This window comes from Oncorhynchus clarkii, chromosome 15 (genome assembly GCF_045791955.1).
Source record: "Oncorhynchus clarkii lewisi isolate Uvic-CL-2024 chromosome 15, UVic_Ocla_1.0, whole genome shotgun sequence".
NCBI lineage: Eukaryota > Metazoa > Chordata > Actinopteri > Salmoniformes > Salmonidae > Oncorhynchus > Oncorhynchus clarkii.
Window position 1 is genome coordinate 25762315 of NC_092161.1, and position 16177 is coordinate 25778491.

Below are 16177 nucleotides of genomic sequence, written 5' to 3' on the forward strand. Positions count from 1 at the left end.
GACATCTACAACATGGTATAAACATGTAGACATCTACAACATGGTATAAACATGTAGACATCTACAACATGGTATAAACATGTAGACATCTACAACATGGTATAAACATGTAGACATCTACAACATGGTATAAACATGTAAACATCTACAACATGGTATAAACATGTAGACATCTACAACATGGTATAAACATGTAGACATCCACAACATGGTATAAACATGTAGACATCTACAACATGGTATAAACATGTAGACATCCACAACATGGTATAAACATGTAGACATCTACAACATGGTATAAACATGTAGACATCTACAACATGGTATAAACATGTAGACATCTACAACATGGTATAAACATGTAGACATCTACAACATGGTATAAACATGTAGACATCCACAACATGGTATAAACATGTAGACATTTACAACATGGTATGAATAGCTTGTCTTAAATTACTTTTTTTTTCTGTTGGTTGTGATTACGATCATATGCCAATACAATTGAGGAAAATATCCATCTAAAATGTAGGATACATCTCATATTTGACTGGAGGAGGAAGCCATTTGTGATATTTCTGTCCCTGAGGAAGTGAGGAGAGATGAGAGCTGGCCGAGCTGTATGCCTGCCCCTTCCCCAGTGCCTCCCACAATACCAGCATGCACCTGCCACCTCAGGTTATAGTGTGTGGGCTCTATGTGATGTTTGCTCTTGCCGGCGCGACTGAGAGGCCTGGCTGACCACAGCAATACCGCTCCACCTCCTCCTGGCCCCTCATCCACAATCAGCTCTATTGTAGGTGAAGGAGGGAGCGATAGAGAGAAAGAGAGGTGAAAAGGAAGAGCGTTGGTTGAAAGAGCAAGAGAATAAATGGGCAAAATAAAAAGAAGGGGAAAGAAACACAAGGCCTACAGACAGACAAAATGATCTCCAAACAAGAGACAGAAATGAAGGAAATTGGGACTGATACAACCGGGTTGGGAGGAGAGACAGCGAGTGAAACAGGGGGTGGGGTGATTTAGGGCAGACAGAATTACGGACTGAGGGGGACGTGAGAGTGAGAGATAGGGAGGGCCCGTGTGTGAATCAGAGTGACAGTGAGTCACGCGCAAAGATAAACAGCCCGGGTGCAGCCCTGTAATGGCTTTGCACTGGTCATTTGTCACTCAGATTGAATAGCAAACAGCGGGGAAGGCAATGGCAAGGCTATGCACTGCCACTTACTATTGCCCAAGGATGTCTAATAGCGAACAGCCCAATCTGTCCATGCAAGCACTGCAGATTATTCTGGTCACAGGACAAACAAACAAAATGGCCCCCCATTGAAGGAACACTTCCAAGACTCAGAAAAGCTTAAGCAAGTATGAAGTGCATAACTTATCCACAGGGTGGGAAAACAAATTAGTACACAAGTGAGCACATTTGATGGTATGGAATGGGCTTGATATTGCACATGTGGACATAAAAAATACAAATAAAAACCACAGGTCTGAGTACTCTACTGTAGAACTCTAATGATTGGTCATGAGATCATGTTGATGTGATGTCACAAATACAAGGAGGTACAGCCAAGAACATTCAAAACTGCATGAGAGTATTGCTAAAAGCTTTATTTCTCAAACCATTCAAAGAAGATATGTTTTGAAGAATCATAGTTTGAGAGATAAGTGAACAAACTTGAAACAAAAAGTGAATATAGCCCAGTGTCAACAGAAGAATTGTCCATATTAGCAATTATAATTCACAACAGTACATTGGATATCCCATCCCTAGGTAGGACTAGCAGTAGTTCAACGCTTGTTCACACCATCAATTCATAGCAGGTATTCTATTTTATTCTCCTAAATTCTGAAGGTTGTGAGTTAAAACACCTAAAAACCGCAATATTTTACTAAGCTAAGTCAATGTGTAAATCACAGCCCTAAAAATGGCAGCATGTTCCAAATGCATCAGTATACACATACCAACTGTGTGGTTTTCAAAATATCAAACCACATAAATACTTAGGTGCAAGAAATAAAATAATATCAAAGTGCTCTCTGGAAGCAGACATAAAGTGTCCACCATTTTGGAAAAATACTCCTGGAAAATGTACTCAGGATTACAGAAGTAGTGGTGTAAACATCCATTGAAGTGAGTGCAGTGCCATCTGGTGGATGTTCTCATCACATATTTCTAGTCTCCGTCTAAGATAACCATTCAGCTATGTGTCATTTCTGACCATCACAATGAGCTTACTGTCTATTTGTCCTTGGGTCTGCAAGGGAAAGGGCAGCAATATGGAATCTTCAGATGAGTTATTATCAACATTAAGTCAAATATAGAGGGATACTTCCAGGGAAAAACCCTGTCAAACAAAAGTCACTACTTCTACTGGTGTAAGTCATGTATGCTACAGGGAAAACCCATTCTGTGGCTATGGCTAGCTGCTACCGTGTCTGTTCAGTACCATGTTTGTTCAGCACTGTGTTTGTTTAGTACCGTGTTTGTTCAGCACAGACCACTATGAATGAATGGCAATTATTGAGTGAGGAAAATTCCTAAGCAAAAAGACATGGTCTTCTGGGAACATGTGTGAAGTGTCCCCGCTTAAACCTGTTGAATATTTTATTCATACGATATCAAAAAAACGATAGAAAAACAATCATTACTTTTAAAGAAGGCATTCTAGATACACTAATAGTTACATTGCAATAAATAAAGAGAGGCAGAGAAATCCTTCCCATGTGATTATATCAACCCAGGACCCCAATTTTAAATTAAATGTCTCCAATCTGTCAAACAATTGTTCTTCACTTCCAGTCCAACTCACCCCTCAAAGCCCCCTAGCTACATCAGCCCATTAACAGGCTCTCAGCGGTGCCCCCTAGCTGTTGGTGAGCAGAGTGCAAGACCCTAGCCTTTTTCACAGTGATGGGCAGGAGCTCCCCTGTGGCTTTCATCTGCTCAATCTTCCTGGCCAGCGCCACGTCAGTCTCAATGACTAGGGCACACTTCTGGGCATAGCTCACCAGGGTTTCCTCTCGTGGGCGGAACATCCCCACCAGCGGCAGGGTTTCCTTGGCTGCCAGGTAGAGCTCAGCGATGGACGCCGTGTTGGCAATGGTGTTCCTGTCGATGCCGTAGTGACGGAAAGCGCCACTCATGCTCTTCTTCTTGATGAAGGCCGAGAGGACTTGTTTGTAGCGGTGGATCACGTACTGGACGCCAGTGGCTGAGGAGAAGAGAGAGAGACAATGAGGAAGGGGAAGATGGTATGTCCGTGCGAGAAGTGCTGAACTGTATGAAAACTGATTTGGAATGTGGGGATTGAAGAGTTGAAAAATGGTTCAATGTTGAGGAAGACAACTTACCCTTTTGTCTTAGAGAAAATAGGTATTGCATGTAGTCTCCGTGGATCCAGTCAAAAAAATTCCAATTGCTCTTTTTAGTTGCTGCTTTAATTTGCAACTCCATTTCACTAAAAGGCTTTGGCTTGATCTCTCAAATCAATATTTGAGTATAAAAACATATTCCGAACATTTAATTCTAACAATTATATGATGAAATGTTGAATATAGTTCCTGACGTTTTGATACTTTTCAAACAATAACTTTTTTTACAATGTAAGTTGACTGACATTTACAGCAATGACCTGGCGAATAGTTACAGGGAAGAAGGGGGAGGTTGAATGAGTCAATTGGAAGCAGGGGATGAATAAGTGGCCATGATGGTCTGAGGGCCAGATTGGGAATTTAGCCAGGACACCGGTGTTAACACCCCTACGATAGGTGCCATAGGATATTGAGTGACCACAGACATTCAGGACCCCCGTTTAACGTCCATCCGAAAGACAGCACCCTACACAGGGCAATGTCCCCAATCACTGCCCTGGGATATTGTTATTTAGAACAGAGGAAAAGGTGCCTCCTACTGGCCCTCCAACACCACTTCCAGCAGCATCTGGTCTTCTATCCAGTGACCGACTAGGACCAACCCTGCTTAGCTTCAGAGGCAAGCCAGCAGTGAGATACAGGGTGGTATGCTGCTGGCTAACTGAGTCAATACTATAATTATCAGATGGATTTGTTTTATATTTGTGGGCAGAACGATTTTAAAAAATGAATGGGAAAAGTACAAACCGATCAGATGCTGAAAGCGAACTTGTACAGTACTCATAGGCATGATAAGAATACCCTTTTTTAGCATACCTCTCTTCCTGCTGTAGTCTTTCCCTTTCTTTCCTCTCCTCCTGTCCTTGTGGTGTCTCCGCTTCTTGTGGTCGCTCGAGGCTCCGGACATAACGGTGGAGACAGACATTTCTGAGCCACTTTCATTACTGAAGGAAGAGCTGGATGATGCAACCCTCTCTCTCTTCCGGGGTTTGGGTTCGGAATACAGTGACTTCCCCGCTTTAGGTGCTGTGATGAGACAAGACGGAGTGATCTGCTTTTATTCCCACCTTTCACTTATTTCTTACATTACATGGAGATACAGTATAAAATAGAGGTAAATAAGTATTTAACACTGAATTATGTCCTTATGATAACATACAAATCCCCATTTAAATAATACATACAGATTCCACTGTCCAGTCCACTGTAACAACAGCACCATTCAGGACTGGGGGCACTGACCTTCAGCGGCTGAAGTGGCGGTGGTAGTGAAGGTTGGGACAGAGCGCTGGCTGGTCAGGTTCTCAATCTGGCTCCTGAGGAACTTCCTGTCCTGCTGCAGGTCCTCCACCTGTCTCTCCAGGGCAGCAATGCGCTCCTGTTTACTTTCCAGCATGCACTGCAGCTTGGTGATGGTCAGCATGACCCGGGGAGGCAGGCTTCCCTCAGGCTGGGAGGCCGCTGGAGGAACACCCAGGGGTGAAAATAAGGTGGTACGGTCCAGTACGGCAAAATAAATAGTGGTAGTATGCCGTACCGGTATAACATGAGCATATCATAATCATTAAAACAAAATGTCAAGAAAACTGTAGACTATTACACCACTTTTTATCTTTACCGTATGTCAGAGGCATGAACAGTGAGCGAATGGACTTTAAAACGGGTGGTACAGCCTACGATGTGGTTCGACAACATTTTTTTAAACATTTTGCAATGGCAAAGATGAGTGGCCGACACGAAGATGCGCAACGACAGCAGTGGACGCATATATTCTGGCCTAATGACGCTTGCCTTTTGGTGTTCTGTGTAACAGATATGTTTACAATTAGGCCCACTATTGATTTAATATGGATTCTATATGTAATTCTATGATTAGGCCCATAAAACATTTTTGTTATGTCTACTTTCACCCCTGGGAACATGATACATTAGTAGTGAGAAATAGAAGCTAGCTGCGCACTGACGCCATACATGTATTATTAATTAACCAAAGTATTATTATACAGTAATACAGTAGTATTATTGGACATATCAGCCACCAGTGTGTGAATACACACAACCCACTGGAAGATCTAGGACAATACATGGATTATGGGTAATAAAGTCATCTTAAGGCATCTTGGTGCATGCATTTTTCTAGAACTCTATGCAGATCTTACTGGATACAGCACTGCTGGGTGTGTTGTCCTGCTCCACATCGCTAGTTGCTCCAGAGGTCATGCTCTCCCACTTGACAACTTCCAGGTCATGCTCCTGCTTTAGCCAGTGCTGTGAGGAACCCACCCGGGCCTTCCTCCTCACGGTGCTGGAATCGATCTCTACACTGGGGGAGTACACTATCGGCTCCTGTTGCCACACAGAGGACATCTCTAGTCTCTACTTGGGAGGGAGATAGGGAAGAAGAAGGCATGGCCAGTGTTGCAATGCACTGTTTGGAATAACTTTCTAAAATAACACATAAAATGCCCTCGGAGTAATAACTTTAAACCTCCACTAACCTTGAACCCAGGCATGTGTCTGGTGCACGCACACACACACACACACACACACACACGCTTGAGGTTTCCATGGAGATGCCTACCCATACACCTACCTAGAGATTTGTCAAATTTACTCAGATGCTCAAATTCATAAAAGTGGTAAAACCAGTAAAAATATAGGCTTTTACATTACAGTCAGTGAGTCATTATTAATCATTAACTATTCATTAGTTACACAGTTAATTATTACAACTGAAAGTTGCGTACAAAGGACAATGCATTTGATCTTTCAGTAATAATTTACTTACTATAGCAGTATATTCATTACGTAGGCGTTTTTAATATAAACAAATCTGTCAAATTACTATGTTTTAGCACAAAGATATGACTTTAAACAGTTGGTTGTATTGTGTCAACGCATTATAATATGCTACCATTTCTTTATGAGCGATAATTAACCTTTCAAGATGGATGCAAATGGCTGCAAACTAGGCAGCAAAATAGAGCCACTAATGAGCCTTTGTGACCTTACCGTCTTGAAAAACCTATTACTTCCAGATATTTTAACACTACAAACCGAGGTTTGGCAGTTTGTAGGTTACTTCTTTCCAAAATAGTAGTTTCGTCATGCAGGTGTCCAATGCATGCGTCTCAGCAGACAAGAGCATCCTTCGTAGTAGCCTAGCCTGAATAGCCGCTTGTGGTCGCTATATAACCGTTTTTTTTAACGGATACACTATTGGAGGTGACGCGGGCTGCTGTCTCTTTGTGGTGGTGTCAAAGACAAGGAAAGGGGTATAGTGCTATCCAAGATCCTTGGAGCGTCCCTACCCTGACCTTAACCCCTACCCTTAACCTAACTCTAACCTTAATCATAACTCTTACTTAACCCTTATTTTAACCATTTAAATGTCAATTTTAATGGGGTGATGGCAGAAAAATGCTATTTGACCTGTGACAATGACAAACATGAGCACCTAGGGAGTTTGAGTGTAAATTTGCCAAGTCTACACTAATGATATACACAGTACCAGTCAAAAGTTTGGACACACCTACTCATTCCAGGGGTTTTCTTTATTTGTACTATTTTCTACATTGTAGAATAAAACTATGAAATAACACATATGGAATCATGTAGTAACCAAAAAAGTGTTAATCAAATCAAAACATATTTTATATTTGAGAATCTTCAAAGTAGCCATCCTTTGCCTTGATGACATCGTTGCATATCAATTGACAGATGCGCCTTGTTAAAAGTTAATTTGTGTAATTTCTTTCCTTCTTAATGCGTTTGAGACAATCAGTTGTGTTGTGACAAGTTAGAGGTGGTATACAGATGATAGACTTATTGTCACGCCCTGACCTTAGAGATCCTTATTTATTCTCTGTTTGGTTAGGTCAGGGTGTGACTCGGGTGGGAAAACCTTTGTTGTTTTTGCCGAGTGTATCGCCGTCCAATGGAGCAGATGGAGGCAGCGAGAGCGGAACGGCGACTATACAAAGTTACCTCAAAGACGGAAGCACGAGAGGCAGACCCCCCCCCCCCCCAAAGAAATTTGGGGGGGCACACGGGGAGATTGCCGGAGGTAGGGTTTAGACCTGAGCCAACTCCCCATGCTTATCGTGGGGAGCGTGTGACTGGTCAGGCACCGTGTTTTGCAGTGATGCGCACGGTGTCTCCAGTGAGCGTTTATAGGCTGTTGCGCTCTGTGCCAGCGCCCCGCATTTGCCTGGCGGAAGTGGGCATCCAGCGAGGACAGGTTGTGCCAGCTCTACGTTCGAGACCTACAGTGCGCCTCCACGGCCCACTGTTTCTGGTGCCTTCTCCACGCACCATTCTTCTAGTGCATCTCCCCAGTCCGGTGAGACCTGTTCCGGTACCACATACCAGGCCTCCAGTATGTCTCACCAGCCTGGTAAACGCTGTGGCAGCTCCACGAACCAGGCTTCCAGTACGTCTCCTCAGTCCGGTGAGACCTGTTCCGGCTCCACGTACGAAGACTCTAGTGATGATCCATGGCACGACGCCTCCAGTGACGATCCATGGCCAGGAGCCTCCAGTGATGATCCATGGCCCGGGGCCTGCAGTGAAAATCCAGGGCACGGAGCCTCCAGCGACGGTCCCCAGTCAAGAGCTTGCAGCGACGATCTACGGTCCGGAGGTCCCGGCGACGATCCCTGCAGCGGAGGCGCCAACAAAGTGGGTAATGTCACGCCCTGACCTTAGAGAGCCTTATTTATTCTCGATGTTTGGTTAGGTCAGGGTGTGACTCGGGTGGGAAAATCTGTTTTCTATTTTGTTTTTGTTTTTGCCGAGTGTGATTCCCAATCAGAGGCAGCTGTCTATCGTTGTCTCTGATTGGGGATCATATATAAGTTGTGATTTTCCGTTTGGGTTGTGTGGGGTGTTATTTTCTGTTTAGTGTCGGTGCCTGATGGAACTGTTCGCATTGGTTTTTCAATTTGTTATTTTTGTTTGAGTGTTTCTTGAAAATAAATATCATGAACACTTTCCACGCTGAGCTTTGGTCCACTCTTCCTTCCAACTGCCGTGTCTTTGTGAGACGCAGAGTAGGTGAACAGATGAGCTCCGCATGTGTGGTTTCCACCGTGAAGCACGAAGGAGGTGTGATGGTACTTTGCTGGTGACAGTCTGATTTATTTTGAATTCATAGCACTCAACCAGCATGTCTACCACAGCATTCTGCAGCGTTACGCCATCCCATCTGGTTTGCACTTAGTAGGACTATCATTTGCCTTTCAGCTGGACAATGACCAAGAAACACACCTCCAGACTGTATAAGGGCTACTTGACCAAGAAGGACAGTGATGGAGTGCTGCGTCAGATGACCTGGCCTCCATAATCACCCGACCTCAACCCAATTGAGATGGTTTGGGATGAGTTGGACCGCAGCGTGAAGAAAAAGCAGCCGACAGGTGCTGAGCATATGGGAACTCCTTCAAGAGTTCATGAAGCTGGTTGAGAGAATGCCAACAATGTGCAAAGCTGTCATCAAGACAAAGGGTGCCAACTTTGAAGAATCTAAAATATATTTTTTATTTGTAACACTTTTTTGGTTACAAATGATTCCATATGTGTTATTTCTGAGTTTTGATGTCTTCGCTATTATTCTACAATGTAGAAAATAGTTTTAAAAATAAAGAAAAACCCTTGAATGAGTAGATGTATCCAAACGTTTGACTGGTACTATATAAATAATTGAAAATGTGATTATATTAGGCTTATGTTCAAAGACAAACACGCACAGAAAAATGTTAATAAACATACATTTTATTCTGTAATTGTCATGTGATTATTTGTTACCAAACACATTATTTGGCTGATACAAAGGCAAATATTGGTCCCTATTGCATATCTTTCCATAAGGGCAGGTGTGCATGGCCTAAACCCTGTTAACATTTCCTCTCTTGAATTAAATTCACATCAGTAGTCTGCATTATAAATTGCTATAAATACAGGTATCTGAAGTTATTCAGCTGAGATTACAGGACTTTCTAATATGACCAAAAGCCTAATATGTTAATACAGCTGCTGTTACGCAACACACAATTGACTATTCATAGTGTCATAAGAACACATACCTTCTGACATTGCCTCAAATACCTTCCCCAACACCTTTTTTGTGGCTATATCTGTAAACACATTTATTGAATATATAATATTGTCGTCTAAATAAAAAAAGGTAATATTTTAATACCCTAGCTAACAGTTCTAAACACTTGTTAATACTGAAGATGGAGTTTGGGGTGGAAGATACTGGCACTGGATCGATCAAATCTATATAGCGTCTCATTAAACATGGACCAAATGTTTTGCTGCCCGTTTAAAATGCAAGGGTAAAAATATGAACCATTACATATTTGTACACAAGTTACCAGGTGGGTCAAAAATATTGGTTATGACTGCTCTAGGGCAATGCAGTTTTATCAGCAATGCATGTCATGTTGAAATAGGAATGATTTAGAAACTGCCACATAACTGTGCACTACAGATCCTATCAAATGTACATGCTGCATTGGACATAGGTCTTATCTGTATAAGACTGATAAGTTCAATACAATGCTCTACTGTAATCTTCCAGCAACACCCTGTTCCAGGTCCTACACATGGCTTTGTGTGCAGACTGAATATCCTACCAAGCACTGAACCACCTGATCCTACTGAACTTCACTTAACCAATTTCACTGCAGCAAAGAGAATGTTGGGAACTTTGATATCTAGAGATAACGTCAAGGACTAGAGCCACTATATGTTCCAATGGTAAAATGGATTGTTGGTCTAAAGTATAGTATGTTAAGTCTCTATACTAGTCCTAGCACTCCTCTAGATCAAAACGAATCATGTCACATGCACACAACTGGCTTTAGTATACTCAGGGAACCTAGACATCAATGCAAAATCAGGAGAACAGAACCAGCTGGATTTGAGCTATCTCCAGTTCCACCCCCTGTCCTATCCGAGAATGTCGCATGATTGGGGACAGTAGGACTGATTGTAAGTAGCGTTAGTTTGTCCACGAGTGAGCAGCAGCACCCTCGGTCCCTTTTAGGCACTCTGATCTCTCCTCCCTCTCCCTCACTCAATGGCAGACAGCCAGCAGGAGACGTTTGAAGTCTCCACCACACTCAGATTTGATGGCATCCTTCAGGGACATGTCATACTTCTCCAGGTACATGTCTTTAATGGTCTCCAGGTCGTACTGTTGAACAGAATACACATACCTCTTTAGCTGACATTTGTCTGCTTTTAGATTAATCAACCGAGTCCAGTAGTCTAAAAGGAGCATTTTCTTAATGACTTCCCTGAGCCATGTATAATGCATTTGCAATTGCTGCCGAGGTAGTCGGCAAAATTAGCATAGTCTCTTTGGATGACATACCCCTAACCTATTTTCATGTCATTATTTGCATGGTTTACAAATGTTACCATAAAGTAAAGTATTTAATATACATTTAATGCATGTAGTCAAACGTATTTGGTGTCTTTGATAGAACAAAGCACGATCCTAAGACTCTGTCAGAGTGCATGTCCATACATTACCTCAGAGCGGCATATGACGATGCGGATGAGGGTGTCCTCATCAGTGCCTGCTCCTTTCATGGCTTCATTCAGTCGCCGGGCGAAATAAAGCTGAGGGTTCTTAGCAACCCTCACTGAAAAGAGAAAATGCCTTAAAATACACTGATTTTCTCAACCAAAATAAAGATAGCTATTTGTAAGGCACCTGACACATCGTATTCAAGTGAGTAACTTTTTAATCTAGTTGAATGTACTGCTTTTAAGTTGTGTACACACCAAGTGTGATGTAGCAGCCCTTCAGTGTCCCAGAGACCTCATTCTCAATGGCATCCAGGATCTCCGTTCCAGAGAGCTGGGACAAACGAAACAGGGTTAGCATAACACTAAGCATACACAGCAGTACAGAGGATAGATCCCATGGAGCCTTCTGTGCGTACAAAAGAAGGAGACTGATAACAGATACAGGCTGCTAACAGTGGACCCACCTGCTCATACACCTTGAAGGTGGCCTGAAGTTGCAGATAGTTTCTTTTGGCCAGGATAAAGTTGAACGTGGATTCATCCGTCCCAAAACGTCCCTCACCAGCCTAAATAGTAAATATGATTTAAATAAAACAGGTAAATCTACTTTTTGATATTATTGTTTCTTGAATGCACTTCTCCATGCATTACCTCAAACAGGGCGGTGGCATCTGCTTCAGCCAGACCCTCATCCACATCGTAACTCTCATCTCTGGTGCCCTAGAACAGAAAGCTTTCACTGACTTCTGTGAAGAGATGAAATGTAGCCTTTCTGTCCGGCTCAGGATATTGTATCTGGCCTCCATTTTACTAATGAAAGGACATAAGAAAAGCAGGCAGGCGGACAGCCAATGTGTGTGTGTGTGAGAGAGTGAGTGAGTGAGTGAGTGAGTGAGTGAGTGAGAAAGAGAGACAGAAAGAGAGGCGTAGGGTTAAGAGAGAGGCCAGGCAGAGGGAGCTTGATTTCAGTCCAAAGAAGGGAAGGGAATTGTGTTACATGGCAAGAGTCCAAGAGTGAAACCATGGGGCCACTTACCTGTAAAAGAGCAGTGAGCAGGTTTCTCACATCTCCACTAGTGTCCCCTTCGATATCTGATTCCAGGTCCCGTTCATGCACTAGAGAAGTCAGAGAAACAAAGAGAGAGAGAACGCAACAGAAAAATTGGGAATATATTGTTAAAGGCTGATGTAACATTGAGAGGCACAGAGGAATAGGTGTTCCCTTGTTGTCGTGACAACTGATATCATTATTCTATCTAAGCCAATGGGGAAAAGGCATGGTGGAAAACCCACCCATAACAACAAGATATATATTTTAATCACAATCCCAAATCAGAACAGAATCAGCAGTGCAGAAAACAACAGGATGAGCAGAATAAGGTGACCAGTGTGGTTGGGATGGCAAGCCTATGGACTTTACGGGTCATGCAAACTATGAACTCTTGCCCTAAACTAGCCAAATGAGTTAGGTTCACTTCATGGCTTCTTCCTGTTAGCCCTTGTCAACTTTAGTAAATATCATATAATGAATAATCATGAAAAAAGACACTTGATTAAGTTCATGGGGAAAAATATATATTTTTCAACCTTATATTCAACACAACCTCTAAGGCAGACAGAGAGAGTTGCCATACCTGCAGGAAACAGGGATTACAGAGTGCGTGGCTGATTATGGAGTGTGTTGCCATCTGTTACAGATGTAGGGTTTTAAGTTGGTCACTCTTTTGTTGCAGAGAATTTTCCTGCTCAGCAGGAATTGCGAATGTGTAGTGCATTCAAGGTTTTAAAAGGCTTCAAAAGTTTTTAATTTCCATTTTAAAATGTCAGACCATGACAAAACAAATTCCAAGAATTATAATCCACATAATAATTCACATTTCCTGTTGCTGCAGGATTATTTATATGTTGTATTATATTGGCTCAAATGAAAATCCTACATCTGTAGTTATCAGTCAAACTACGGAAAACTGAAACTAACCTTGAGGGTTAAGTTTAGGCATGAATTCTGAGTAAGTGTTAAGGTCATGGGTTACGTTTGGGCATTAATTCCAAGTGGGTAAGGTTAGGGTTAAGGTGTTGGTCAGAGTTAGAATAAAATTACAATTCAAAAATGAGTGCCTAGCACAGGGATTGAACCCGCAATGTTCGGAGCTGTATCTTACGGTTTAGCCCATCCTCAACACCCTAGCTTGACGCGAGCCAACTCAATGTTAAGACACTCGCGTTGCCCCTAGTAGACGGTTGGAAATTGACATGGAAATAAAACGACTAGCCATCACGTAACCTCACCATTCTAGTAATGGCTTGATAGCGCGTAATCCACTGGAGTTTGGGAAGCTCATAATTCATCATCTCCAGCACCACCCCAACATCAACACATGTGAAAACAGTGAGTTTCTCTGTTTTGCAGTGAAAAAGATGCACACCAGATTTCCACGTCATCTGGTGTGCATCATGTGATTTAAGCCATCTATGAGCGGGCAAAGGTTAATAAAGTAACTGGTGAAGTAACCTTTGCCTACTCATAGTTGGTTAAAATCACAACATACACCAGATGATGTCAGTGTTTGCGTATGATGTCGTCAGAAACACTTGTCTATTCACATATGTCGATGTTGGGGTGGTGCTGGAGATTATGAATATGAGGTCGTCCCTTCAAAGATGTCATGCCCGGTAGGGGGAAACTGTGCCACTGGCCACCCAACTACAGTTGTTATTGTTTTTGTTCCCGAGCTGAGGAGCATGACTCTTGGTAAAACAAAATGTGCAGTACATATTGTGCTCTTCTATCACACGTGCAATGATGTCCGAGATTTAAAAAAACTTTGTTATTTGCAGTCATTTCTTTGTTGATGTCATATCTCAATTGGATGTGGCTGTTTCACCATTAAGGATGCCAGCTTTAAGGTGCAGTGTGAGGGCGAAATTGATACTTACCCTGAAAGTAGCATTCTTTTAACATGTGAATATCCTGTTGGGGGGAAAAAAGAAAAAAAAAGAGAATGAGGGGAAATAAATACATATTAAGAAGACTGTTTTTCTTCTAATCTTGAAACTGAAAACGTACAGCGTTTGTGGCAGTGCACAGAATCTCCACCAGAGTATCCTCATCAGTGCCTGCTCCCTTCATGGCCCTCCTGAGCTCCTTCACTGCATAGACGACTGGAGGGTCCAGCATGGCCACGACGGCATTCTCAAAGTTCCCCCCCAGCTCACTCTTCAACACATCCACCAACTCCTTCTCCAGAGAAAGAGAGAAAGAGAGAGAGATGGGTGTGGTTGGCTGGCTTCCTCAAATTAGCCACACATTTCGGTTATGCAAAACGACATATTTCTTGGTGCGGTATAAGATGTACATTTTTCATTTACTATAAAATTAATTAGCTTAATACTCACATTCTTATACTTGTCAAAATAGGCCTGTTTAATTTCCATGCGCTGGGCTGCACAGCGGTTAGTAAGTATGTCAATGATGACCTGTTCATCAGTGCCTGCACAACAAAATACAATCATAAAAAACACAAATACCATCCGTAGGCCCTATTTGGACTATGGCACAATGTTGTGCCATTAAAATAGCTTGGGCACAGCTATTTGTTCATTGTAAGTAAACCCACACAACTCTCACTCATTGAGCAGAAACATCCCTGGAATGCTATACATTAACAAACAATATCACAACTTACCCAAGCCTTTGCAGGCTTTGCTTAAGGCCTTTATGTCAGCCGCAACATCAAAGTCCTCGCATGGCATGATTGTGGGCTAAATTAACAAAGATAATCGTTATGGCATGCTCTACATACGAGCTAATAGCCACATAAAAAAAACACCTTAATACAAACGTTTTAGGAGCAGTTTGATGCATGATTTCCCTTATGTAGTAGCCTGGTCTAGTCTACCCTCCCTTCCAATCCTAGTAAGAAATAAACTATTTAACATCACATTAGTTTAAAAACATTGAAATCAGTAGGCCTTTTCAGGTATGTATTATGTAATAACACTGTAGCATTAGAAACAACGTAACATGACATGGGGGAGGGGAGAATATATTGAACTGAAATGGCAAGAAACACTGGCTCAGGAATTTGGCGGCGGATGTGTGTTAATCAAACAGTAGATGGGCGCAGCGCCCCATAGCCGATACTGAGACATGACGATGGAAACGCCCCATAGAAAAATACAGAGGACTCTAGATGGACATAACCGTTTTAGCAGGGACAGTGCCATTGAGGGCTTTCACCATTTTATAATAGTCAACTGGGTGGGGATTCCTATGGGTTGGGAGTGATCAGCCAATGATCACAACATTGCATTCTTCTTCAAATTTAGATGCCAATGGTTAGTAAATGGCTTAAAGCTACCGGTATATCACGGCCACCTAGTGGCAGCAATAACTTAACGCATCAGACTTGGTTCAATCCCCAATATTAGCTTTATGCTTCTTTCAAACACAAAATAAGAATATTGACTACTTTAAAATAGAGAGTCTCAATGGCGTTGCCCATGATGTCGCGGACTACATATTAGCAAAGATAAGTCCTCTATCTATCTCTATGAAACACCCTCATGCTCTGCTCCCACCATAGCCTCCCACCCGTACCCTTCCTCTCTGATTCACTCGTTCATTATTTAGGTTAATCTAAACGGGATTGTGATGAATTCCGCAGAGGAGTGGCTGCTTCCTCTGCGTTTCCCCAGGCCTGTCACATGCGCTGGTTTGTAATTTGTAGGGCACTTGGATTTAATAAATCACGGTGACAGATTTGACACAATGTGTCAATCTGTATAAAAATTGCATAATCTATTATAATTCTACATACAGTTGTGGTACAGTGTGGAATGTCGGAAACAAACTCAAAATAGTTTTCCGATGGCGTTATAACATTATAATCCATTATAATCCACTTTACAATGATAATTGACCAACAAATAAAAAAACATATTGGCCTACATAGTAGCCTAGATAATATTCACAAATGCCTATCATTTCCAATCGACCGGCCCCGGTTTTACTTCATTTTATCACATCTTTGTAAAATTATAAAACAAAGGTAGGTTTCGGGACTTACTTGGCAGTTTCCCATTTTTACAGATTTTTGTCCCGCTGCGTTGAGATCACTGAGGTATACAGTTGAGATATCCTCGTATTTACCAGATGTGGTAGCGGACATTCATGTAAACTCGCGAGATCAACTACGATTTAGCGAGGCTAAAATTAAAGATGGTGGATAAATAAAGACAGTTCACTCAGGCCGTTTAC

General features: G+C 42.2%; 2 protein-coding genes across 3 annotated transcripts; both read right to left on the bottom strand.

Annotated features, from left to right (window-relative positions):
- Positions 1 to 1705: 1705 nt before the first annotated feature.
- LOC139366752 (coiled-coil domain-containing protein 106-like) lies at positions 1706 to 6525 on the bottom strand. Of its 2 annotated transcripts, XM_071104452.1 has the most exons (5): positions 6388 to 6525; positions 5535 to 5751; positions 4618 to 4836; positions 4192 to 4401; positions 1706 to 3215 (listed from the first exon to the last, which is right to left on the bottom strand). In XM_071104452.1, the coding sequence occupies exons 2-5, from the start codon at positions 5740 to 5742 to the stop codon at positions 2836 to 2838; spliced, it is 1017 nt and encodes a 338-aa protein (XP_070960553.1). In that variant the 5' UTR covers positions 5743 to 5751; positions 6388 to 6525; the 3' UTR covers positions 1706 to 2835. The 2 variants fall into 2 exon arrangements, with proteins under 2 accessions (XP_070960553.1, XP_070960554.1); XM_071104453.1 differs by lacking the exon at positions 6388 to 6525 and having other exon boundaries at positions 5535 to 5800.
- Positions 6526 to 10251: 3726 nt separating this feature from the next.
- Positions 10252 to 16177, bottom strand: LOC139367111 (annexin A13-like). Its single transcript, XM_071105162.1, has 11 exons — positions 15987 to 16177; positions 14604 to 14679; positions 14314 to 14408; positions 13985 to 14155; positions 13855 to 13888; positions 11954 to 12033; positions 11569 to 11637; positions 11382 to 11483; positions 11173 to 11248; positions 10918 to 11030; positions 10252 to 10576 (listed from the first exon to the last, which is right to left on the bottom strand). The coding sequence occupies exons 1-11, from the start codon at positions 16086 to 16088 to the stop codon at positions 10457 to 10459; spliced, it is 1038 nt and encodes a 345-aa protein (XP_070961263.1). The 5' UTR covers positions 16089 to 16177; the 3' UTR covers positions 10252 to 10456.